General features: G+C 51.3%; 5 protein-coding genes across 11 annotated transcripts in view; 3 read left to right on the plus strand and 2 right to left on the minus strand.

Annotated features, from left to right (window-relative positions):
• The window catches only part of LOC125948139 (protein unc-80 homolog), a 19,881-nt gene extending 12,002 nt beyond the window's left edge, over nt 1-7,879 (plus strand). For all 4 annotated transcript variants that reach the window (XM_049673909.1, XM_049673911.1, XM_049673910.1 and 1 more), the window contains 9 exons: nt 1-318; nt 382-942; nt 1,025-1,190; nt 1,259-2,124; nt 2,196-2,414; nt 2,477-2,625; nt 2,690-4,007; nt 4,070-4,238; nt 4,299-7,879. The exon at nt 1-318 is cut by the window's left edge and continues 250 nt beyond it. In XM_049673909.1, coding sequence (XP_049529866.1) covers nt 1-318; nt 382-942; nt 1,025-1,190; nt 1,259-2,124; nt 2,196-2,414; nt 2,477-2,625; nt 2,690-4,007; nt 4,070-4,238; nt 4,299-5,389 — 4,857 coding nt within the window. In that variant the 3' untranslated portion in view covers nt 5,390-7,879. The remainder of the gene's footprint in view (nt 319-381; nt 943-1,024; nt 1,191-1,258; nt 2,125-2,195; nt 2,415-2,476; nt 2,626-2,689; nt 4,008-4,069; nt 4,239-4,298) is intronic.
• A 203-nt stretch (nt 7,880-8,082) lies between these two features.
• On the minus strand, nt 8,083-9,589 carry LOC125948183 (vacuolar protein sorting-associated protein 72 homolog). Of its 2 annotated transcripts, none has more exons than XM_049674003.1 (4): nt 9,401-9,589; nt 8,897-9,330; nt 8,635-8,815; nt 8,083-8,559 (listed from the first exon to the last, which is right to left on the minus strand). In XM_049674003.1, exons 1-4 carry the CDS (start codon nt 9,532-9,534, stop codon nt 8,091-8,093), a joined length of 1,218 nt encoding a protein of 405 aa, XP_049529960.1. In that variant the 5' UTR covers nt 9,535-9,589; the 3' UTR covers nt 8,083-8,090. The 2 variants fall into 2 exon arrangements, with proteins under 2 accessions (XP_049529960.1, XP_049529959.1); XM_049674002.1 differs by having other exon boundaries at nt 8,083-8,562.
• Nucleotides 9,590-9,712: 123 nt separating this feature from the next.
• LOC125948218 (uncharacterized) lies at nt 9,713-10,655 on the plus strand. The gene is made up of 2 exons (XM_049674057.1): nt 9,713-9,916; nt 9,978-10,655. The coding sequence occupies exons 1-2, from the start codon at nt 9,911-9,913 to the stop codon at nt 10,425-10,427; spliced, it is 456 nt and encodes a 151-aa protein (XP_049530014.1). The 5' UTR covers nt 9,713-9,910; the 3' UTR covers nt 10,428-10,655.
• Nucleotides 10,656-10,845: 190 nt separating this feature from the next.
• Nucleotides 10,846-12,595, plus strand: LOC125951069 (E3 ubiquitin-protein ligase RING1). Of its 2 annotated transcripts, none has more exons than XM_049679591.1 (3): nt 10,846-12,052; nt 12,127-12,302; nt 12,392-12,595. In XM_049679591.1, the coding sequence occupies exons 1-3, from the start codon at nt 10,942-10,944 to the stop codon at nt 12,434-12,436; spliced, it is 1,332 nt and encodes a 443-aa protein (XP_049535548.1). In that variant the 5' UTR covers nt 10,846-10,941; the 3' UTR covers nt 12,437-12,595. The 2 variants fall into 2 exon arrangements, with proteins under 2 accessions (XP_049535548.1, XP_049535549.1); XM_049679592.1 differs by having other exon boundaries at nt 12,127-12,299.
• Nucleotides 12,596-12,778: 183 nt separating this feature from the next.
• The window catches only part of LOC125950636 (myosin-10), an 81,355-nt gene continuing 69,133 nt past the window's right edge, over nt 12,779-25,000 (minus strand). The window contains exons 9-12 of one of the 2 annotated variants that reach the window (XR_007468735.1): nt 15,666-18,173; nt 15,445-15,588; nt 14,632-15,053; nt 12,779-14,286 (exon numbers count right to left, since the gene is read on the minus strand). Coding sequence is in view for 1 of the 2 variants with exons in the window: in XM_049678804.1 (XP_049534761.1) it covers nt 14,275-14,286; nt 15,445-15,588; nt 15,666-18,173 (2,664 nt within the window). In the remaining variant the exon portion in view is untranslated. The remainder of the gene's footprint in view (nt 14,287-14,631; nt 15,054-15,444; nt 15,589-15,665; nt 18,174-25,000) is intronic. The other variant, XM_049678804.1, reaches the window with a different exon arrangement.

A 25,000-nucleotide genomic window follows, 5' to 3' on the forward strand; every position in this document is an offset into this window, starting at 1 on the left:
GCCGCGCTGTTCATTCTTGCCTCGGTGAAAGCGCCGAACACGGCCACGGACATTATGCAGCGTTCGCTGACGAACAAGTGCCCCAACACTCGCATCCAGGCGATCCTGCGCTATCAGGTACTTTGGAAGAACCGCTTCCAGGTATGGCCCCGGATGGAGGAAGGGGCACATCTCTCGTTCAAGGTACCACCACCGGGTATCGAGTTTACGTTGCCATCGCCCAAGATTGGCATCGAGAGTCTACCGGTGGTCGATCCACCATGGATGCCACGACAGCAGAACAAGGACATGGAGGTTACGCTCAACCAGGAGCGTCACGTAAGTCATTGTACTGGAAGGAAGCTTGAAAAGGACATGACTAATTACACTTTCCCATTACAGCGCTCACTAGTGACCGCTACCAAGACGCGCAAGAAACAGCAAACGGAAGCGATCCGGCATGCCATGCTGCAGCAGGAAGACAAGCAGCGTTCGGAGCGTCAGAGTTTCCTGATCACGACGATTCCAATCACACAACAGGCGGCCCACGAACCTGGCCTAGATCACGGACCAGCGGAAGACCATGTCGAGGAGGAAGAGGACGGTACCCGCTCGGCCATTCACATGCACGCGGCTCATTCGCTGTTCCCTTCCTGCCTGTGCTCGTCCGTGATGCAAATCGTCGCCTGCCTTGATGATGCGGCTGTCAATTCGGATGGTTGTGCGGTGTACGAGGTGGCGTATCAAGTCATCTGGATCTGTCTCGTCGAGGATTCGGCCCTCTTTCTGCGCTACGTTCTCGAACGGCTGACGCGGGATCATCAGGATCAGATGTTCAAGCTGCTCCGCCATTTGATACGCTTCGTTCCGCGGTTACCACAGCAGGCGGCTTTCGCACTCTACAACTACATCATCGGATACGTCATGTTCTACGTCCGTTCGACGCATGAATCAAGCCAACAGGTAACGTGTCGATGCTACTGCTCGGTGTGGACATTTCACAGCCGGAAATCGTATAATACATTTTGCAAATTCCTCGTTACAGCTCGTAGGGTCGGCACTGTCGGTGCTGTGGATGGTAGTACATAGCGTGCATGGCATCATGTTTAAGGATCTGAAGCAAATCCTGCGCAAAGAGCAATGCGATGCGTCGATCCTGCTGACGGCGAACGTACCTTCGGCCAAGAAAATCATTGTACATGGACCAGAAGGTAAGCGAAGGGGACTTATCCCGTTGCCAACGGCTCTATTCATACAATGGTGACGGTCTGCTCCACAGATGAAGGAGGTATTCCGTCACAGTTTCCGGTGCAGGAGGACACCCAATTCTCGCAGCTGCTCAACGAGTCGCTCGACTTTTTCGGTATCGATGAGAAGAAACATGCCCAGCACGTACTCGTCGACTACAAGACACACCAAATCCTCAATCCGAACTGGTACGTGCGTGATCTGTACTTCTTCAAGCGGTCGCAGTATCCGCAGCTGAGGCTGGTCGAGATGAAGCCCGAAGAGTCGTTCAATGCGCTACAGCGCCAGGAACTAAACAAAAAGTTCGTGGAAATCGGTAAGGTGCACCTGACGTGGGCCATCCTGAAGAACGTCGATATGGTGGTCCAGCGGGTTGTGTTCCTACATGAGGAGCTTATGAAGTTGCCATCGTTTCCGCGCAAAGCGCTCGAGGTTGATCTCGACCTTCACCAGGGCGGTGAGCTAGGCAAGGAGCTACTGGGGCTTGATGTGCTGCACAAGTTCATGTGGGTCCGATTGATCGCGCGCATGTTCGAGGCGATGGCCGGTAACTTTGCCTACTCGGCCGACATCCAACTGTTTCTGAATGTGCTATCCGGGGCTGCGTTGCTCCATTCAGAGGACTCGTGCATCATGCGCTACGTAACGGCCACCTTCATCAATGCGGCCTCCAATTTTAAAAATATCTTCTCTACCAATGGCTACTTCATGATTATGCCGGCCATGCTGCAGGTGTACTCGCTACACCAAACGAACAAGCTCGTCACCACGACGATCGAGTACGCGGTGAAGCAATTCTATCTGCTCAACCGGAAGCCCTTCATTCTTCAGATGTTTGGTTCGGTATCCGCCATCCTGGATACGGACGAGAACGGTACCTATGGCGAGGCACACAAGGTAAGATGAGTGTCCTGTTCTCAAGAACCCGCTTAACATCATAAGTTCTTCTTTACACGATGTCCTTGAAGGTACAATCGAGCTGCTTGTTCAACCTACTGCTGAGCCTGGAAACGCCTTCACCCGATCCGCTAAATATTGCGGAACTGGTCAAGGAACCGAAACCCTTGAAGGCGATCGATTTCTGTTACCACGATGAGGATGAAATGGTGACCGTGCTCGACTGCATCACGCTCTGTGTCATGGTGGTATCATACTCGGCCGAAAGCACCCGGGGCTATCAAATGCTGGTTAGTATGGACCGCCTGCTCCTTCGTGTCCACTCTTCCTCTCACCTCATGCTATGTTTCAGATCATCCTGGAGGCCATACTGCCCTGTTACATGCAGCAGATCCAGTCTTCCTCGTATATTCCGCTGGAGGGAAAATGCGAACGGGACATCATCATGCAACTGGCCGTCACGATTCGTACGATGGTGCACAATTGTGAAGGGTTGTCAAAGTACGTTGCGGTCCTCATTACTTTCCTCGCTTCGCCTTCTCATTCCGATTACTGCCTTTCCCAGGAGCTACAACGGACCATTCCGTAGCAGTCCCGAGCACAAGGGCTCCAGCCAGCGGAACTGTTCCCGTGGACCACCGTGCTCACCAGGGCTAGATTACGATGACGAATCACACGCGAAATACGTCAGCGATATCGGGCGCACCAAGATGTTGAACGATTCCGTGGATGACTCGGAAACCATTCGCGAGTACCGTCGACCCCGGGATGTGCTGCTGTCGGTGGTTGGTGACTTTATGATACAGGCATCGACGCGACTGGCGGAGCTGGCCCGCAAGCAGGGTGAACCGAAACCGACCGAACTGCTGGACGTCAAGTGTCACGTACGGTTGGCCGAGATCGCACACTCGCTGCTGAAGGTATCGCCGTACGATCGCGAATCGATGGCCTGCCGAGGATTGCAGCGGTACATGCAGTGCATCTTTCCGCGCGCCGAATGGGCCGATGATCATGGCATGAAGCCAACACTCGTCACGATCTTGCGCCGGTTGGATAAGGTGTTTCTCAAGATCTCCAAGAAGTCATCCGTACGGCGGAACACGAACTGGGAGGCCGCCGCGGGCCTACTGAAGGGTGTCTCCGAGGCCATCATCCGCTATCCGCACATCCTACACTGGCGGGAGATGAAGGCACTGCTGACGAACGTGCAGAACCTGATCGTGAACGAGCCGGGCAACTTCCCGGAGGGTGTATCGGGCGCTGGAGCGGCCCTCATGTCCAAGAGTCCACCGGCTTTCTTCTGCTCGAACGTGGTACGTCTGGTGGCGCTGCAGGTCGTTAGTCCGGTAGACTCGCTGTCGCACGGACTGGAGCAAATCTGTGGTGGCAGTGCGGACTTTCCGTCGCAGGAGAAAGCCGAAAACTTCCTGATGCATCTGCTGATGCCACTCTGTCTGAAGGTGTGCAGTGGCCGCGGTATCTCCGACGTCGGTGAGCTGAAGCAATCGGATATCTCGTTCCTGGTGACGGCCGTACTGAATGCCATGAGTCCGGTAGCGGGCAGGACGGGCCAGTCCGGTATGCAAACGAACCGGACCGGGGCCGATCTGCGAGCCGGATCGTTAACCTTCACTGGCAGCCGCGATGCGAAGCGTCCGGCGAAAATATCGAGCTCGCTTTACCAGGCCACGTTCCTGGCGTTGCGGGTGCTTTGCATTTGCTTCGATACGCGACTGTCGCACGAATGGCCTCGAATTGCACGCGTCATGCGTGACCTTGGGCGGCGCAACGAGGCAGCCCCGGAGCTCTGGAGCTTCCTGGAGTTTGTGGTAACCCAACGAACGCCCCTCTACATCGTCCTGATGCCGTTTATTCTGCATAAGGTGACATGGTGCTCATGGTCACTAAAGCCTCGCCAACTAACAAGTGCTTCGTTTTGTTCCAGATTTCACAACCCCCGATAGGAGATCACGAGCGTCATATGCAGTTCCTGATCAGGGAGCGAATGCGTGGCACACAGCCGACCGGTGGTACCAAGTCACGCGGTGCGATTCTGCTGGAACTCTCCCGGGAGCTGCGTGAGCTTCGCGATGAACTCGAGGCGCGACGTTATGGTAGGGACGGTGCCTTGGAGACTTTCGAACGCGAGAATAACGTTTTATCTTACCTTGCAGACCGCGACATGTCGACGGAAACGTCGAAACGGGACATACCGAGCGTACCGGTCGCTCCGGAGCAACCGATACGGCACCAGCAGCGCCCCTCGCTGATATCGATGCTGACTGGCGTGCAGACGCCAGCCAATCTGCTGTCCTCGTTGCAGCAGGATGCGCGCAGCGGAACCGGTATCTGTACGTCGAGTGACACCCTGTCCCAGCAGACGCTCCAGGCACCGAAGGGTGAATCGCTGTCCAGTTCCACGACGACCACGACAAACAATCGCGATGGTGGTTTGCTGGCCGACTCGCAGAGTGCCGATCTGACGCTTACCTCTTGCACGCTGGCAGACGCCGGTTCGATGGATCTGCAGCAACAACAGCAACTGCAGGGTACACCGGGTAGCCACGGTCCTCCGACGACTGGCGGTGGTATCGGTGGCAGCATTCCCCATCTGTCGCACTCCGTCTCATTGCAGGCATCGGCAGCCAAGGTGCAACCACCGCGGTTACGCTTTGTGTCGTCCGTCGAGTTTAAGACGTCGTCCGGGGAAACGTCCACCACACCACTCTCACCGGACAGTCTGGCCGACGATAGTTCCGGTGAGAACCACAACAAGCACCGGCTGCAGCGATCGCGCGCCCAAAGCCGTAAAACGTTCCGCAATCGACGGGGTATGCGGTCGAATAATTTCAACGAACCAAGCTACATTGCGACCGTGGCCGGTGGCACGGTGGGTGCTGGGATAGGCCCCATGGTTGGTGGATCGCCAGCAACGCTCGCAGGCGGTATGGTAGGACTGGTGGGCGTAGCAGGTGTATCAGGTGTATCGGGAGGAATCGCTGGAGCGATGGGACCACCGACCGTCAACGAACCGCCGGCATCGTTCGAGCCCATTAACCGTACCATCGCAACACTGGGCGATCTGAGCTGGGACTCGGTTTCGCAAACATCGTCCACCTCGGGCTACCGTGACAATTACAGTCTACAGACGGGTTTGCTATCACCGGACGGGTCTCTGTCGGGTAATGCGCTCGGTGGACGTTCCTCTTCGCAGCACTCGTTGCTGATGCTATTTGAAACGCAAGATGAGGACACACTCATTTAGAGCCAAAATCCTTAAGCTACCTATCACCTATTACACATTATGAATATGCATTTTAGAGATTGCAAATGGCGGAAGCCCGGAACGCCATCGGGATTGGGAATATCATCAATTGAGTGGGAGAGGATGGAGAGATGAAGAAAAAAGGACTTCCGAGGCTCTTCCGAAGATTATTGAAGTGGAAGCAATAGTGGTTAACATGAGTAGGCGATGGTCGAGAGAAAGTTTTTAGAAAAACGCAAAATGGACGTCAAACGTCCTCTCCCATAGCAACACTCGCAGAGATTCTAGGGTTAACGTGTTCGAGTCTGATAGAATCGCAGTTGGCGTGCCACTGGGAATAGTAGCCGCCGCCGCTGGCGCAGCAGCAGCAACAATAGTACTAGTAGTTACTTCGATTGTCCTTTGCGATGGATTGTCCTTTTTTAACGCGCCGTGTGGTTAGGCATAAATTGATTTTCTAGCAACACCCTTCGGAAAATGGGGGCGCAACTAGGGGAGGGCCCGTTTTTAAAGATATTTAAACACGATTGTTAGCGTTTAGTGTGTACTTGATACCGTATTATCGTTAGCCTAGTGTGTACTCTCATGCAAACCTCAAGGCGGATGACGAATCGCTAATCGGACCCGAAACGAGAAGCAAGCAAAACACGCACAAACCAGTAACACACTGCAACCACAGCAACGCGGTTTGCAGTGGTTTAGAATCCTGAAAACTCCGAAAACAAAAAACCCATCAGTATTTTAATCAAGTAACATAGTAAATTATGGAAAACTTTACGAAAAACCTGCAGATGTAACCGCAAGTCCTCCTCTAGAAGAAAGGGAAAACATTTTACTTAATTGTTTTTTATAAAATGAACTATTTCAACCCGGGTGGGGTGGGGGTTGCACGCAGAGATACGTGTTTTGTAGCGTGTTAGGTTTTAATTGTTAGAATGGGAGCGAAAAAAAGGGGCGCGAAAAGGTATGATTCAGTTTTGATCATACATATCCCACCACCACCATAACCACCGGCGAAGACGAGGAGGCCACATGTGGCTCTGGTGTCGTCATCTGCCATTCTTCCGTTTTTGGCACAGATTATTCCCCGCAAACCGTTGATGCACTGTTAATTGGTAGAGTTGGGGAACGGATATTACTGTTCGTGTTCGTTGTGTCCAACTTAAAGAAACGAAAGGACGCAGTTAAGAGTTTGTAGCCGAGATCTTGTTGATTCTCATCTTCTCTTATTGAACTGAAACCACACGTTAGAGAACGCAGCACGTTATTTAAAGCACTGATGATGAACAACTGTAGAAGAGTTGAAATTTCAAACATACCTATATATCTACACACAAACAATATGCATAGAGTAATGTACTCAGTTGAGTGGCTTTTGGGCCGAAGGATTTTAGTACGAGATTGTGTATTTTGTTGTTCATTGATTGATGTTGGGCATGTTGGAAACGTTTACCGTTTGATGTTGAGCAGTAGGAAGAGAGTGGGAGTAGAAAGTTTGAACACTAAATATGAATTCCATAGTCCAGCACATAATACAATCAACCCAACCGAGTGGGAGGTTTACACATTTTAGCAGAAAGTTGAGCAACGAGATTTGCATCCATCGGACCCCGGAACAATGTTGATTCTGTTGTACTGTTAACCTTACGAGAGTAGAAGGATTCTCGTTCTTGGCGTTTGTCTTGTTTTGTAAAATGAAATTCAATTTACATAGGGTTATCAAGCATTTCGGTGCTCTTTTCGTTTCAATTTTGTGTGGCATCAACCTAAGGGCCACGTTTTTAGAAATCGATATCGTTTCCGTCCATTCGGCATTAATTTTAAACGCAGCAAAGCAAGCACCGGATACCGGATGGCATGGGAAGCGATGCTCAGCAACAGATAGCAACACACGGGAAAATAATACAATGTTATTTTAGCAAACTTATAACGAATTGTTCAATGTTAGCTTTGGGAGGAGGGAGTACCCAAAATAGTAACAAAACCACCACCATTGCAATCAGCGTTAACATGAAACCATCATATAGCAACCAGGAACCAGGAAACGCGGTAGGCGAGTCCAGAAGAGCGATGCTAAAGCGTACATCGAACCGAACTGGATACGGTCGGGGCATGGGTTTTATGTTTAGATAATAGGATAGAAAATAGCGGAAGAAACGAGAAAAGGTGACTTATTAATCCGTTGTTTGATGTCGTTGATTAATTGGTAGATAGAGTTGTGTGCGTCGTTAGATAGCTAGCAGCAGGAGCACCACCATCACACCGGCACAGGTTTGCTCGCTCACAAAGTATTGCAAAAACCATTAAACTCATAACGTTACATATGCAAAGGATGCAGAAATAAGGACGAAGGAGTGCATTATGTACGCGCGTTTGTATGTGTGTGTGTCTGTGTTTATTCCTAGGGCGAAGGTATAGCAAAAATTATAATAATCATAGTCTGATGAATGTGATAGATGCATTGTTGTAGGGCTTTTTAATGATCTGCCTCGAAAGCAGTTGCCAAAGGGAATGGAAGGGAGAGAGAAAGAGATTTGGGGAAACCCGGCGCGTATGTGTGTGTGTGGAGAGGGATGATGAGGGAAGACGAAATCGCAATTCCTATGCCGAATCAATAAACGCCATCGTTTAGCCTCGAGTATCGTTAATCTAGGGATCGGTCCTATTATTTTATTCTAAGCACTAATACAATTCGATAATCTCACTGTTTTGCTACACTTACAGCACCGGTAGTCGATGGTACTACTGGTTGACCTTTCGCCTGCGCTACTCCTGATCCAGTCTTTTCGTTGGTTGCCGTCGCTTGTTCCTTCTTGAGCGCTACCACGCGGAACTGCTTGATCTTGCGGCGCCACTCTAACCACTGGGCCACCCCTGGATTTTCTGTGTTGCCCCTTTCCTCCAGCTGCTGGTAGTAGGCTTCGCGTAAAATTTTAAACGTCTGCATATTCCGGTACGGCAGCTGTGTGACGGGATCGTAGTAGCGGGCCGGTAGCTGGGTAACAGCGCAGATTTGTCGTCGCCTCCTGCCACCGTCCGATTTGGGAAAGATCGATTCAAACATCCGATCATCGATATCGTTCTCAAATGAAATGAACGTTCGTTCGTATTGACCCGTTACTTCTAGTTTGGTTTTCTTTTTGCTTCGTTTGGCTGCTTTATCACGCAAGCTACTGAAAGAAATCGAAGAGGCATCGTAATGCCTTGTCAAAACCTCGCAGTGTCGAATTCGATCTAGTACGTACGTTTTTTCGGCTCCATCCGCTGTCGTATCCTGTTTTTCCGGCGAATCCTCAGGCGGGTTTATGTTAGGGACGACCTCAATAATGGGCATTGCCGTTGATAGGTATCGAATCGTTGGGCCCGCAAACTTTCGCTTCGTGGGTCTCGTTTTCTGCTTTTCCAGTTCCATTCTTCTGAAGCGTTCTGTGAAGTAAACGGCAAAGAAGAAGGGATTCCGGTTCAAATGCGAGGAACCGTGGTTGCGGACAAACAGAGGTTTCTAACCGAGTGATTTGAGATTCTCTCTTTCCGTTATTGCCGCCTCTTCAAGCAGCTCCTCCTGCGTCGGGATGTGTTCTTCCGTGCGGATAACTCGTGTTCGCTTCCGTTCCGCTTCGAACCGTTGCCGAAGCCTGCTTTGCGTAGCCGCCGTTTTAGCGGCCGTCGATTTACGGAATGATTTACGCCCTGAATCGATGACCGTGAACTTTGGCCGCTTGCGCAGCGTTGTCTGCCGTTCTGCTTTGGGTTTAGGTTCTTTAACCGGTTTAGTGGCCGCTTTTTTGGGCAATGGTTCGCGGTAGGCCTTGGTTACCGTTCCCGCCTGCCGGCGTTTGGGTGCCCTTCGTTCTTCTTCCTCCCTATCCGACACCGGTTCATCATTCTCATCGATACTGAAGTCGGAATCCACGATATCATCCTCGTCGTCGTTCTTTTGCCTGAAATGGAGAATAACGGCGCGTTTGAGTCGCTTTCCGGAGCTCGATCCTGCCCGTCCCGCCTTCTTACTCGTAGTCGCCGTCGTCCACCGTTTCACTGAAGCCGCCGTACGAAGTTTTGTAAAATTCGTCCTCTTCCTCTTCGTTTAGCAAGCTGGCCATCCGCCGACCTGCGTTGCATCTTCGTTCACGAGAAGCAGCCATTTCACAGCAGTAATTTTACAATAAATTCACGGATTATTCCTTTAATGATAAACAAATCGTTGTAGAAAAGCTTTTAACAGTTTTGTAGAACAGTTGTAGAACGGTTTCCAGTTAAATGGCCATAACGTTAGCTGGCCAGCGTTATATGGCCTAATCGCCGCCTCATAAAATTCAGAATAAAAACAAATCGCACCGCGCGCGGAATTCGCAAAAAAAAGTGAGAAATTAGTAATATTTTCCACCTTAGCAACGTGCGCTAACAAAGTTAAAAAGTGTTCAACTCGCGCCGTTGTTTGTGCTGGAAGAGTAGACCCAGGAAAACGTCCTACTCACCCAGAACTTGCCGGTGGACCGGCTTCCGGAACAGGTGAAGGCGATGGCCGTAAGTATCTTAGAAAATTGGCAAACAGCATCACAAATATCCGTGTTCTTTTGTGTTGCAGGGACTGTGCGCCTGTGTGAAACACCTGAGCAAAGAGGAGATCAAGCAGTTGATTGAGAAATCGGAGAAGCCGGAAGAATTCATCAAAGATGAGAAGCTCCGAGAGATGTTCCAGTGCGAGAACGAGATTGGGCGCAGCAAGAGTAACGCTATCAAGTACTTGAAAATCGTGGAGGAGTCGCTGCAGTTACTAGCAAACCCGCAGCTGATGGATGACGAAGAGAGGCGCGATGAGTTCTTTATGGAACTTATGCCAAAGTTTGAGGACGAGTACATCGAAAACATCACCGCGTCCGATCCAGATGAGATAATTAATCAACGTCGCCGGTTTCTGGAACAGGTGCTAAAAGAATACACTCGGATGCTTGGCGAATCCGAACGGTACGGCAAGTTCAAAGAGAAGCTGAAGAAGGCGTACGAAGGAAAGATCAAAATCGAGAAAAATCCATGATAGTGCCTTGCTGCCGTCCTCGCCGTCGCTGGATGCAACGCGCCTGTTGAACTGCAAGTCCCCAAAGAACAAAACATCCACAGACTGGTTATTTATATTGTTTTGCGATCCTGCGGCGGCTTCATCTTAAATAAGTTTTAACAAATAGTTCTCGTTTCAGGAAAGATAAGCGCAACACCACTTATTTAAGAAGCCTTAATAATTTATACAAGAAATATACACATGAGAACGAACAAAACCCATCGGTTTCACGAATTTATCTCTAGAAAATGATTTTGATTTCGTGCCCTGCTAGGTGTTCGTCATCCACGCGGCCTTTCCGGTACTTTGTTGAAAAACCAGATTCTTATGCAGCCGTTCCCGAAGGGTTTTAACCAAAATCACAGCCATTCCCAAAGGGTCCGCGTTTGTTGTGGTCTTGGGTTTTTTCGTTCGCGCGATATAAAAAGTGGGAAAAGTGAAATTTTGTGTCTTTTCTTTGGTGTAAAGTGTTAAACAACGACCCGGACGAATCATGGCTTCGGTGGAGCAGATGCAGAGCAAATCGTGGGACCTGTCCCTGTACGAATTGCACCGCGCACCGCAGGAAGCGATCACGGATAACACGGAAATTGCGGTCTCGCCGCGCAGTCTGCACAGTGAATTGATGTGCCCGATCTGTCTGGACATGCTGAAGAAAACCATGACCACCAAGGAGTGCTTGCACCGGTTCTGCTCGGACTGCATCATCACGGCGCTGCGTTCGGGCAACAAGGAGTGTCCTACGTGCCGCAAGAAGCTCGTCTCCAAGCGCTCGCTCCGGCCGGATCCCAACTTTGATCTGCTCATCTCGAAAATCTACCCGAGTCGGGACGAATACGAGGCCCACCAGGAGCGCGTGCTGGCCAAGTTCAACTCGAGCCACTCGCAGCAAGCGCTGGTGCACTCCATAAACGAAGGCATTAAGCTGCAATCTCAGAATCGGCCGAACCGCAAGCAAAAGGGCGAAAACGAACTCTGTCCATCGAACGCAAGTTCCTCCTCTAACTCCACCACCGTCCAATCGACGGCTCCAGCCGCAGGTAACGCGTCCAACGGTGCCAACGAACCGACCAGCAAAGAAGGCCCTCCCGGTAGCGCTGGTGCTGGCGGCAGTGGCAGCGGTAGCGCTACCGCTAGTACCAGCGGTACCACTAGCACCGCACCGAGCACTGTTTCGAGTGGCACGGGTGCTGCCAGTACCTCAAGCACGGTTGCTGTTGGCGGAGGAGCAGGATCCAGTTCTGGAGCGGCATCGACCACTGCCGGGGAACAGTCGCGTCAATCCTCGAATCCACCTTCAGTGCGCAGTACCCCATCGCCCGCACCGTCAAACATTAGCTCCGCCAGCAAAGCAAAACGGCCCCGTTCGGTGATGACCTCGGAGCGGTCGGAGGAATCGGAAAGCAACAGTGAAATGGATGGGCGCACGGAGGAAAATGATTCCAATCTGGACACCGAAGGTGATGGTAACTCGGAGGTAGGAAGCGACGAGATTGAGCTCGTCTTTAAACCACACCCAACGGAGATGACCGGGGATAATCCGCTATTGAAGGCCCTCAAGGAGAACTCGATTCGATACATCAAAACTACATCCAACGCTACGAGTACGTATGCCCCATTCGAAACCAATCCATCTGTAGCAACCGCTGAATGCTAACTATTTACCCCCTTTCTGCAGTTGACCATCTCAGCAAGTACCTGGCGATGCGTTTGACGCTGGATCTCGATCAGGAGCTACCGGAATCGTACCGCTTGGTGAACTTCTGCATCTACATCGCCCAGCAGACGGACCAGCTGGTGGTGTTGAGCGGTAACCAGACGCTCCAACAAGTGAACGAAAAGTTCTGGAAGGTAGTGGTACCTTATGTCCTTTCGCTTACCTGCGTGAAAACGCGTTACGAGAAAGCGGAGCTCTAACCAAGTTCTCATTCCATTGTTTCCAGGTAAACAAACCACTTGAGATGTATTATTCGTGGAAAAAGTCCTAGGGCACGACGGGATGAAGATAGCACCTGAAATTTACGACTCATACTATCGACGATGCCGTGGGTACATAACCACAAAAACCCTAGTTTTTTAAATCAATTTTACATAAATAGACTACCGCTAGGCTTAGAATAAAATAAAACGTGAAATCTGTGTGTAACTGTAAAGAACGTTTGTGTGATTCATTGGTAGCAGTTATACCCGAACAGCGTAGACAGTGCCCTAGAAGATCCCGTGTGTGAATGCCATCATTCCTACCTACCTTAACAACGACTGCGTCTTGTGCGTTTGCGTTGCATTTTTTCTCATTTTTCGGATAAGATCAACTTCGAACAAGGTTTCTTCACTATCATCACAACTACGGGATGTATTTCGAGATTTAATGCATTCTTTCTTCCGCCTGGCTTCACTTCCTTTGCCTACGCTGTAATTACAAAACCCTGAACAATCTAGTTAAATGTTGGGCTACTAAGATGAGTGTATGTGGCTGTGTGTGTACACACCGTGATTAAATAGTTCCCTGGAAGCTCACGTCTTTGCACGATATCGGTCGAAGCGTCGATTGGGTGCACCAGAGGGTGCACCATGATAAGGTCGAACCCTTCACAGCTCCTTGTGGCTTGCGACAGAACGAGGGAGCGTTCACAATTGCTTATGTTCGAGGTACTTCAGCAGTTAAACGAACTAACTAATAAACTGTGTCACACTAAATCCGTAAGCCACAGTACAGTGGCCAGCCAGTCGGATTCCGTGGAGTCCCGTACTAGCGCACCTTTCCGTTGGATTATGTGGTAGTTGGCAGAAGAAAAAGGGCAGCACAAAATGTACAAATAAAACTGAACCTCAAACTCAAACTAAATTATTTATATACAAAATGGCGCAAGCTACTAAATGGAATTTATGGAACGCAATCAGGGGACGCAGAAGAAAAGAAGAAGAAAAAAACAAACTCTACACGCCGCGTACGAGCTGGAAAGCTTAACATAACTATTCGCTAGAGCGATGCAATGGATGAAGCAAATAACCGCAAGAAAACCGAATTATAAACGCAAAACGGGGTGTCTCCATTTGTATGGATGTGGTGCTTGATAATGGCTCATTAGCTTGGGCAGCTGCAAACCAACCAATTGTACCACGAATTCCATCTAAACCACTCGGCTCGACTCTGTCTCCAGTGCCTTTGTCTTTCAGTCTCCTTTACGCCGATAAGTATTCGGTTTGCAGATCGGGCAGGAATCGTTCATGTTGGTAGATGATCCTTACGATCCGCTCGTGTGACCATTGGTAGTAACGCCAGTAACGTACTGACGCATCCCGTTCATCATCTTTGACGCCTCGATTGGCCTCGGCCATTCGAGTTGCCTATTTTTATATAGGTTTATAGATTCAAATATATATATAAGTAGTTCACTATAGCTGAACTGCCTTTACTGCTCTAATGTGCCGTAACGCTACTCTCTATTTATAGTTACCGGATAAACCGAACAAACAAAAAAACATCAACAAAAACAACGACTAGAATTCAACTTCTTTTCCACGACTTTTCCTCATCCACACTGCCACGGGCAGCAATACACGCGGCACTATTGCCCATCATGCAGTAGATCGCGCCCGCGGCCGTGGTGTAAGAAGCTGCGAGCTGGCCACTTTCCTCCATTACGGAACGCTGTTCCAACACGTTCCGTATGAGTACTTTTGTACAACCGAGAGCAAGAAGAGTCCATCCGTCCGTCCGGGGGTGGTGCACATAAGATTGTCCTGAACAGGTGGAACCGTTGTCCATCTGCATCTGTAAGCTGTGGTTCCGTAACCTACTTACAACTGCTTTCCACGCTGTCTATCAGTTGCTGATCTATGATTGGAAGGAAAATAAAATGATTTCGTTTACGATCATGGACTACTGAAGTTTTTGCTTATCGACTATCGGAAAGCCAGGAAATGGTGGAAGGTTCAGTTAGAGAAATTTCAGCAGAGACGGAGAGTATAGGGATATAGAGAACGAACGCAGAAGACGGTAATGTATTGCCGTTGAATAGAGTAAAGAAGAAGGCAGTGGTAGAAGGAGGAGAGGAGGAGGTACTATTGAAACAGATACAGTTAGACAGTGAAATTGTATAGACCAGACGCACACCGGATACCAGAGGAAGAAAATCCAAATCGGAACAGGAATCCGAGCAGATCTCATGAGACAACTCACCACGTTGGAAGCCGCACGCCTACTCTAGCACAGGCCACATCAGGGAAAGGGTAAGAGAAAGGGCCAGAAGAGGGTCGGGAACACCGGGGTGAGGACAAATCTAGGGCGGCTCTAGTATTCGGGATTTGGCAGATTACGCGTGGTGTCGTAGAGGGTGTGCATAGGGGAATACCCCGTCATCTGTGTGTGTGCTTTGTGCATGTTTAGTAGATGTTGTTGCGACCGCTTTTTCTTCATTGTTTTCCTCTCTTGCTCTTGCCGGTTTCAAGCAGGCGATTTTTGTGGGAATAGGCCGGGGGTAGGATGTTGATGGGATTCCGAAGATTTCGCTTCCGTTCGATGGACCGAGCCGTTTGGGTAGCTCCTTACCATGTTGCAACCAAACGTGCGCCTCACACCCAGCGAGCGAATCGGCTACGCGCCTAGAATGTAGGGCGAATGACGAAATGTACAATTGGGAACTGCTGGATGCGACTTAGACCTAACCGATTCCAATAAGGGAGCTACGAGAGAGGACCAATCCCCAACAGCCTAATCCACCCTGATTACTGTGGGATGTGTTGCGGACATCGCCTAGCAACGGGGATTGAGGTTATGAGCACTAGACCAGTCACTAGACGATAATTCGGAACTAATTTGTTAACGAAAAACCAAAAGTCGCCTCTAATCTTCTACTCAGGTTCCTTCCACCGTTACGGGTTTCAATCTACACGTCGAGAATTATGGTTTACTTCGACAGTTTCTACGACAGTAGCATTAGAATGCGATGAGCTGTTAGAGCAGAGGCGAGAACCTCACACCTGATATGCTTACCTCTTCGACGAATGATTTCTTTGGCGTCTTCGCACCTGCCCTGCTACTTTCCGCATTCAGGATGATCGTTTCCGCGAGACTCTTCACTTCTTTGGTTTCAAACGCCATCGACAGCGGTCTGGTGGTGGGGAATTTGCTCTTCTCCTGTGGACCGAATGTGAATAGATGAAGGAATTAGTGCTCCTCACCAAGGCGGTTCATGGCCTGCTGTTCTTTCTCACCTCACTGCCACTGCCATCGCTATCGGGGAACCGGCGAGCGGTGAGCGATTGCTGCTGATCGTAGTTGTGCCGCGCGTACGACCCACCCTTCAGCGGACGTTCCAGCTCCTGCGCCAAGCTACGGCCAGCGGCCGATCGCGCAGGCCCCGGTCCATGCCGCGAACCATGCTGTATCGCCAGCAGTTGCGATTGCTTCGACTCGAGCTCCTCGGACAGATGCTTGATCTTTTCGTCATCCCGCGTCCGGAGCGTCATCAGCTCCCGGATGCGCGCTTCCAGCGTTTCCACCTCTTCGCGCAGCTCACTGTTGGTTACCTCGATGTGGTTCAGCTCCTTGGTGGCCGCCAGCAACCGCCCACGCAGTGTACCGACCTCAGCCCGATGTGACTCTTCGCCATCGCGCAGCGTCCGCATCGTATGGGCCAGCTCATCCTCCAGTGCCAGCACACGCTTCTTCTCTCGCTCGAGCGCTTCAGCGGCCGGACCACGCAGATAGTTCTGCAGCTGGGCATAGTCTTCTTTGAGCGCACCGTACTCCTCCAGCAGACCACCGTGCTTCGCCGACAGTTCCTTGTTCTCCTTGGACAGCCGGCTAATGCGCGCCTTGAGACCATGTTCCGTCTCCTCCAGATGGGCGATCCGTTCGCTCGCGTACTCACTGTCCTTGGTGAGGCGCTCCTCGAGCTGCGCAATCTTGGCTTTCAGCGTTTGCTCCTCCTGCTCGCACCGGCCAATCTTCTCCTTGTACTCGCGCTCCATCTGTGCCCACAGGTTGTCCGCGTTCTCGAGCGTCTCGTTGTACGCCCGGTTCAGCTCGGCGATGTTCTGTGTCAGCTCCTTCTCACGCTTCATCAGTTCGCTTAGGCGCGTCTGGAGGTCGTCTGGTGAGTTGCTGCCGTTCGTCGACGACGAAACATTCGACTCATAGTAACTTTCTTCCATGCGCTCCAGCGGTAGACACTGGATGGCGGTTGATCGTGACGGTGACGTGCACTCTTCCGAGCGTTGCTGCTGCTGCCGCTGGTACTGCCGAAACTGTTCGTGTATCTGCCAGCTGTTGTAGAGTAGCAGCATCGGGATGAACATGTAGATCAGCTCGATGCGCTCCCGAAGATCGTTCTCACTCTCCTCCAGTAGGAACACTTTCTCCTCGTACTTCTGTACCAGCTCCTCAAGTCCAACGATCGTCGTCTTCGCATCCTGGTACTTGGATTGGTACGAGCTGCGTGACATCTCCAGCTCTACGCTCCGTTGTCCCATCACTTCGAGGTCCTCTTCGAGCCGCTGCAACCGCAACCGCGTATCGTTCTCTACCTCCTCCAGCTCGCAACGTTCCTCTTCCAGCCGTTCGTTTTCCAGCTCCAGCTGGTTCACCTTCTCCGAGAGTTCCTTCACCCAGCCCTCGAGCTGCAGCTCGCGCTGCAAACGGTCCGCCAGCGCTCGCACCTGCTGCTCACCGCTGCTTTCGTATACCTTCAGCTTATTTTCTAGCGTTTCCGATCGCTCCACGTAGTACTGCAACCTCCGGCGATCACACTCTTCATCACCGGTGGCCGCTGGAAGATGCAGCGCCACAGGTCCTGCCTTAGCACCACTGCTGACACTACTCGACTGAGCACCACCACCACCGGGGGCGCCCGGTCCGGCACCCTTACACTCTTCGATCTTCTCCCGGAAGCGGTTCAGCTTCTCGATTTCGGCACAAAGCTCGGCATTCGTTTTTTCGAGCCCGGAGGGAAAATCTTCGAGCTCAGTCTGGGTCGACTGTGTGCAGGATGGTTCGTCCACGAACACGCCACTCTCCTGCAGGCTGGCCGAATTGTTCCAGCGCGTTGTCTTCTTCATACCGCCGAACGTTTCCGCGATCGACGCGATCGAGAGGCTCTTCGGTTGGGGGCCGGACACCGTTGTCACCATCGGCGAGTCACCGGTCTCACTACCCGGGGTTGACCGATCGAGCCGATCGCTACTGTGGAACGGTTGTACGGTTGCGACGATTTTCCCCGTGCCCGTCTTGTATGGCGTCGAGCTGGGCGGGGGCTGATGATGGAGTAACGCTTTCGGTGGTGTGCTGCTCTCCGGCAGCGTGTAGTTGTACTTTGGAACGGGCATCTCGTGCCCCAGGCTCATATCGTCGCCCGCGATCTCGTGATCCTGCGACAGGGCTTCGAGGTTGTTCAGTAACGACAGGATCTGTAGCATACACAGTTTGTCCTCCTCGTCGTAGCACGTCCGCTTGGTCATTGCGATCAGTCGCTTGCGCACATCATCGGTAGGTATCTGGTCGAGAATGGAGAGATCGCACGGGGACGGAACGCCGCTCTGTTGATCCTCCAGATGGTGATGGCTGTTCGGTGAGGTAACGCCGGAATCCGATCGCTCCGACAGCATGATCAGCTCATGGTCGTGCTCTTTCTCCGTGTCCGTCCAACCGTCCGTCTTTACCGAGCCACCGCTACCACCACCACCGCCTACCGTTGGGCTGGAGTTTGGGCTGCGTAGCGACCACTGTTTGCCGGCGGGGAGGGAAAAGGACGAAAAAGTAAAAGATCGTTAATGTAAGTGTGAGAGCGTTCAAGCAAAGGACGAAGGATCACGGTTTCAGTTGATCGATCATCCGAATCGATCGGACGTAGAACTTCCTAACGAACCGTAAAGTCGTCAGCCCGCGGCCCTTAACCGGTCACCCCCAATTGACTTAATGTGTAATTTCTCCCCCGGGGAAATAATTACTCTGGAAGCAAACAAACACAACGTATATCCGTGTAGGTTGTGTGCACTCTCTTGAGACCCCCGAAGAAAGAACAAAAAACAAAAGACGACGACACAGAAGGGGTGCTGGAGGTGTGGTACGTTCTGGTGCTGTGCGACCGGCCACCGGTGATCGGTGATCGCCGGTAACTGTAACTCGGCCCGATCCCACACGATTCAAGTTCATTCAACTACGCTCGGTTGCTCCCAGCGTACGGTGTCACGGTGTCTTGAGCACTAGCAACAGCAACAGAAGGCATCGGTTCCACATCCCCCGGCCGGATCATTGTTGGTGTTGTTGTTGTTGAAAATGTGTTTAGCAAATCACTAATTATCGGTTGGCATTTGCGAAGGAACCAGAGTGCACCAGGTGCATCGCCCACTGCGCACGCCATCGAATGCAATCCACTTTTGGCACGCCACTTTGCCGCACGCACGCACGCATGTCAGCGACCCTTCGGTGTCTTCGGGTTTTGCGGTCGGTGTGTCGGTGAGCGAGCGGAATGTGCGACGCTCTCGCGGCTTTTCCCAGTCGAAAATTCCGGTAGCATCGCTTCCCTCCGTGTTAGCGATTGTCGTCGTTTGAAATGATCACGATTCTTTCGGTTGATCACACACACACACGCCAGCACCTTCTGTCCATTCCGCGGTTTCCGCTCTTCCGAGCGGCGCAAAGCAAACTAGAACGTGTAAACCATCGTTGGTGGTGCGCGCGCGCTCGCGCGAACGCGTTTAATTCGTAAATTTATGTTTTAATTTATGATTCCACCCCTCCTATTGGTGGACAAACATGGGACCAAGATGGTGCTGCTGCTACCGGAAAGAACCCCTTCCCACCTCTGGGGTACAATAAAAAATCATTTTTATGATCTTTTGTTGCGCCACGCCACGAACCATTTTGTTATCTGGCTCCCGGAATCGTTCTCCCCGCGAGGACAGCGTCCGGTCTGCAGCTAAGAACCACCTTCGGAAACCCATAGCCACAACCCCCGTCTGACCTCTGACACAGACAAACCTAGCGGTACCTCGATACCAGCAGGCGGTGCACCGGTGGCGGTCATGTTGCTTCCGAGAGTAACGAAATAATTATGGTAGCCAGTCAGCTCCACGAGACAAGTTTTTAACCGAAACCAACAGAGAGTCTGCTGGCCTTGCGCTACGACCGTGGTACATACCGAGACCCACAGAGCGAACGGGCTAATGGAGGGCGAAATCATAAAATTAGACCACAACAGAACCGTAACAAACTGTTGGCCAAAGGCCGGTCCGGTAATGTCACTTGCCTATGACTCTCGTTCAAGGTGTGGTGAACGATCACCGAATGCACCAAGGACCACCCCCCATCGGGACACAGAGACAGAGAGCATTAGAGCTACAATGGAGCACTTTGATTGCTTCTTGTCTGTTTCTTCAGTTGCTGCTACACCATTTCACCAGCATGAAGGTCGCACGCGCTACCGCCTGTCGCTCACCGTTGCATGCGCCACTTGCCACTAGAATGGGTGGTACGCAAATAGGTGGTGAGAGCTATGATTTACACCAAACACCAGCAGCAGCAGCAGCAGCACCTTGAGCTGTTTGGCAAATTGAGATGTTAAAATGTACGACGAGAGAAGAGGCTGGTAAATGGGCGACCATTAACGCGACGCGAAAAGAAAGTGCAATCTAGGGTGACCCTCGAACCCCGGTGTACCTGCCCTGGTAGGGGTCATGTGAATGTAAGCCGTCGATCGAGAATTAGCGGACGAGAAGCATTAAAATGAACTATAGAGAGAGACAGAGAGAGAGAGAGCTGCGTATAGAGGTTTATGGGGTCTTTTGAAACAATGCAAGGGCACGGTGATCATATCGTGTGGCAATGCGTCTCAAGGGTCGTGGTCTATCTAGTTAAAACGCGATTTAGAAAGTCAGAAAACCAAACAAATAATCCCAACTGCCAGCAGCTGGATCGCAACCAGCAACCAACAGTTGAAAGGGCAATTGACAAGTTTTAATTCAACGATCATCGATTAGCATCGTCAACTAGCCGCTAATTGTCTCTCTATCTGTCCCTATAACTCCAATCCCAACATACCATTCAGCAACGAAGCAACGAGTTGTGTATGTGTGTGTGTGTTTGCTGAGGTCGACGGATTGATTCTCACCAAACACCGATGCCACTTTGCCGATGGTTGACGGAATTTGTTGATTTGTGTGCGGCTTTCACACCTTCACACCACGAATCGCGCGGCGAAGATCACCAAAGGAGCACCCTGGAGATCACACTAATCACACGCGACAGCATCGACGGTAGTGGTGGTGGAGGCGCGCCTACGATAAGCAGTGCCGTGGCCTCCCCCCCTTCGAAAAATCCACCGGTGCCGAAAGGGGGCCGAATATCAATAACGTGGTTAGCCGTTTCACTTCTTGCTCTTCTCCTTCTGGTGATCTCGAGTCACGAGTTTATCACTTTGAACCACTCACACACACACACACACACGCACACGTGTGTGGCTCTAAGCAGCAGATAACTTTCGCTGAATCATCGAACGCGGGGCCAACGAAAAATCCATATTTTACGAGACCTCCCCCGGGGGGGCCGTTGATCCGCTTTTCGCTCTCGGTGGGTCAGTCGGTGTGTTGATCTCTCGCGCACATGTGTATGTGTGTGTGTGTGTGTGCGGAAGCGTTTGACACCGATCCTGGCTTTGACTAACGGCAACAGCAGCAGCAGCAGCAGCAGCAGAAAAAAAACACGACTTTTGCCTGACGCCGCACGAAACTGATCGCGAGTGATAGCCTTAGCGGTGCGTCTGGAGGTAAAGGAGGGTGAGGATCATCTACTGCGGGGCAGAGGGGTGGCTCTAATGCTCTCTAGACTCCAGAGCGAGAGAGAGAGAAAGAGAGAGGGACGGAACGGAATCGATGGCAGCGATCGAGGTATCAATCATTGTCAGCGGCAATTAAAGGCCGGACCGAACTGCTTTCGCGCTGATCAATCAATGGCCGTTGGTCTCCCTCGTCCTCCGCTCCTACTCACTTCACTCGATTTTACCCCCTTAGCACAGCAGCGCTCCCCCCGAAACCGAACCAAAAGGCTCATAAAACACGCGGACGCGCGACGACGCGATCAAAAGACTTCAACGACCGCACTACTGAATCGTGGCGACGAACCTCAACTATCAACCTCATCAAATCGCGTGGCGTTTGTTTATGCGTGCGCGCGAGCACACGAAGTGCGAACAGAAAGAGAGAGAAAGAGAGAGACACGGCACGCCCGGGTGTTCGAAGGATCGCGCACACGAGAGAGATCAATCGGATTCGACCGACGCCCGCGCAATCGTGGGTGCAACTGCGCGCGAACGGCGTGCGAACGAACGCCAGAACCTCACGAGCCCCATGTGCGCGGCGCCATTTCGTCTCCCCCTCCTCCTCCACCTCCCTCACCCTTCTCTGCGGTGTTGACCGATGAAGAAGCAAAAGGAGCGTTAACGGAGTGGCGCTTCAGCAGAAGGAGAGGGAGAAGGGTAGGTGCGCACGGAAGCGTAAAGTTTGTAAACGATCCGAGAAAACCGAAGCGCGAGTCGTTCTCTGGTAGCGACGAAGGAGCGACAGCGAAAGTCGTCGAATGGTGATGGCCGCCCCTGGAGGGGGAGGAGGTCAACATATACTCCAGATGGGTCATTATGGTGCGAGCAACAGTTTTGTTAAAAAAGAAATATATATATTTCTTGTTAATGCCCTCAGCTCATTCGAACACAATTGCTCGAAAGCGTTTAGTTATCAGATACCGAAGACTGGATCTGGAAAATCTCACGTCACAAAATGCCGATCAAAATGCGAACGGTTAGCTTTCCGGGTTGATAACATGAAGATAGACCCCTTTTTTTGGTTACCGCTTTGTAGATGGTGAGAAGCAATAGGAAGTAAATGAGGTCCGAAAAAAGTGATCTTTATGCATCGCTCAGCATGAATGAATGAATGAATGAGTAACTGATGCTCGTTGCATTGCGTGGAATGTATTTACGCTTCCGGCGGGTGTGTAGGATCAAAATTCCAGCTGACCGCTAGAGTGCTATCAAATGGAGTGGCCAAGATAAGACTTAAGAGACTTAATACTGCCGCATATGCGATGCGCTTCCTGTACCATTTACCGAAACGGTAAGGTTTTTTCTGCACTCAGCAGAACATTTTCGCTTTTGCAACGAAAAGAAAGGAACAACTTTTTAGTATGGTACATAAAAATTGTTAACCAAAAGTTCGTTGATATCTGTTTTCGGTGCAGTGCGCCGATGTGTGTTTGTGGAACAGAATCGAGCACGTTATTTTGAGTAAATAATGTATGTTTTGTGTGATCAAAATTATGTTTTGTGCATTTCACTTAAATTTGAAATTGAGCCAAAGTGCCTTTTAAGTTGTGATATGATGAAATGTTTCTACACACACCAATATTTTTTATGTATGAACGTTTTTCCGCTACATAGTGTAGAAACCCCTTAACAGAAGAGATCACAACGACAATCCGCTCTTTACCCCTGGATAGTGTATGGGAACTGGCACTCGATTGTCGGCGTTTGTGTGGCCGCCGCCTGCGTCTTGTCTTGTCTTGTCTGATAACATTGAAGCGGAACTGGGCGTCCCCTTAGCGGCGCGCCCTCCGGCATACCGGTGGTGGCCGGCGAATGTTCCGCCAAGTGAAGCTGATGCCCGGATCCGGTGGTCACGGTCAGAATTTATAACGTGCACTAATCCGGTCCCGGGTGCTCCGGGTGCTAACCGATTCGCTTCCTAGAATCCCGTGCTCCAACGGGGTTGGTTTCATTGTCAGACAGTAGCCCAAAATCGTTTATTCTTTTATGATCCTCGGGGCTGCGCTCGGCTCCGGCCATCGAAAAGGTCACCTTCTGATCGACACGATTTTGCATAAAAATGCCTCCAACACTCCTCGATAGAAGAGAGAGAGAGAGAGATCGTCACCCGTTGGTGGTCTGTCTAACACAAAGGTTCCTCTCCTTCTAGAAAACAATTCTCTTCGGTTCCTGCTTCTGCTGGTACTCCAACCAGCTGGCTGGTGGACGATCGACGAGTATGACGTATTCCGTACCACTACCAACTCCAGCACTCTAGTGGTCTAGAGTGGCTCAGTGTTGCGACGTTTACGACGCCGCTGCTACCCCCCGCTGTCTAGAGATTATAGATCGCACAGAATATGGTGATCGAAGTGCCGGACCAATCGAGCACCCAAACGAGCGAGCTGCCTGCCAGTCGGTCGGTCGACCAGCTAAGTGACTAATTAGTGAACGCTGACAACAGCACCAACCACCCGCGATGGTCTCCTGGGGGGTGGGGGAGCGGGCCACAACGTTCCACATAAATCTTTCTGGCGATCACCAACCAGCAAACGCGACGCTGGAAATCGCACACACACACACACACACACGCACTCGCCTCGCTAGTGGGGCGCTCTCGATGGTCAAAGATCAAAGTGGCGAACAAACTCCCCGTCACTACGTCCTCCTGGTGGTGGTCTCCGCGGGCAGCTGGTGGGACTATTATGACTAATCCTAGCCCGACAGAAACGGTGCAGTACTCAACAGTGCGGCCGCGAACAGACCAATCCACAAGAGTACCACAGACAGCACACCTGTGTGTATGTATTTATGTATCGGCGCAACGCGATGGATAAATATCCTTTTTCTGTTCTGTTCTGTTTGGTGGCCAACAAACGGGCTCGCGAATCAATCGCGAAAGATCCATGGCCATGGGGTTCATTCATGGGTGCTCGGTCAACTCCCCCGGGCACACACCATGAGCTGCTCCAGTTGTTTGCTCCTCGCGTGGTAACTGAACAAACGATCGGTTCGTCTGGTCTGTGCACCACCGACTACTGGACACTTGATTGTTGATTCATGCTGGCCGGTCGCGGCAGCATAAAATGTTGCGCCGCGTGAGAAAAAACCGCACAAAACCGCGATGCTGATGTGAGGGTTCCCCCTGGGGACAGGCTGGCGTCACAGCGTTCCAGCCGGGCCGCCGCGTCGTATTTGAACTCGATTAGTCACTGACACAGTCGCGTCCAGTGGCCGTGGCAGATCAACGGACATATCTTGGAGCAGCAAACCGAACCGAAAACTTGAAAGGGAACCGAGCGAACGCCAAGGGCGAGAGCTCCGAGAGCGGTTCGATCGTCGTTTGATGCGTGCGGTGGAGGTTGTTTTGGGTGGAGGAGGCATTGGTATGGTGCTCGACGCCTCGCTCGTTCGAAATTCGAATAATCAACACTCGATACCCGCGGCACTCGACACACATCTGTGGAGGCGGCCGATAATAATGTTTTGATGCTGTTATTGGGGCGTTATGATGCCTGTTGCCTTTTTGGTCGCCCAAGCCCAAGGTAAGATGATGGAATAATGGACGGAGACGAAGCCGTAGCGGTTGTAAACAACTCACAAGCAACAAAAGGTGGATCTCGAGAGAGGGTAGAGGGGGGGGGGGATGTTCGTGATCGCTCGTGATCAGTCGAGTAGGGAAAGCTAATCGAGCGTGAAATTGATGTTCGGGAATGTTGTTTTGAGGGCCGAGCAGGCCAAGAAGAGATCGAAAGT

Source organism: Anopheles darlingi, chromosome 2 (assembly GCF_943734745.1).
Source record: "Anopheles darlingi chromosome 2, idAnoDarlMG_H_01, whole genome shotgun sequence".
Taxonomy (NCBI): Eukaryota; Metazoa; Arthropoda; class Insecta; order Diptera; family Culicidae; genus Anopheles; species Anopheles darlingi.

Bases quoted from the DNA above. Each gene is read 5' to 3' on its own strand.
- LOC125948183 (XM_049674002.1), bottom strand. From the start codon at position 9,534: ATGGCTGCTTCTCGTGAACGAAGATGCAACGCAGGTCGGCGGATGGCC. The intron at 8,816-8,896 runs GTTAGAAACCTC...TTTACTTCACAG, and splicing joins AGAGAATCTCAAATCACTCG to AACGCTTCAGAAGAATGGAA. The intron at 8,563-8,634 runs GTACGTACTAGA...GATTTCTTTCAG, and splicing joins GCGGATGGAGCCGAAAAAAC to TAGCTTGCGTGATAAAGCAG.
- LOC125951069 (XM_049679591.1), top strand. From the start codon at position 10,942: ATGGCTTCGGTGGAGCAGATGCAGAGCAAATCGTGGGACCTGTCCCTG. The intron at 12,053-12,126 runs GTACGTATGCCC...CCCTTTCTGCAG, and splicing joins AACTACATCCAACGCTACGA to TTGACCATCTCAGCAAGTAC. The intron at 12,303-12,391 runs GTGGTACCTTAT...CATTGTTTCCAG, and splicing joins ACGAAAAGTTCTGGAAGGTA to GTAAACAAACCACTTGAGAT.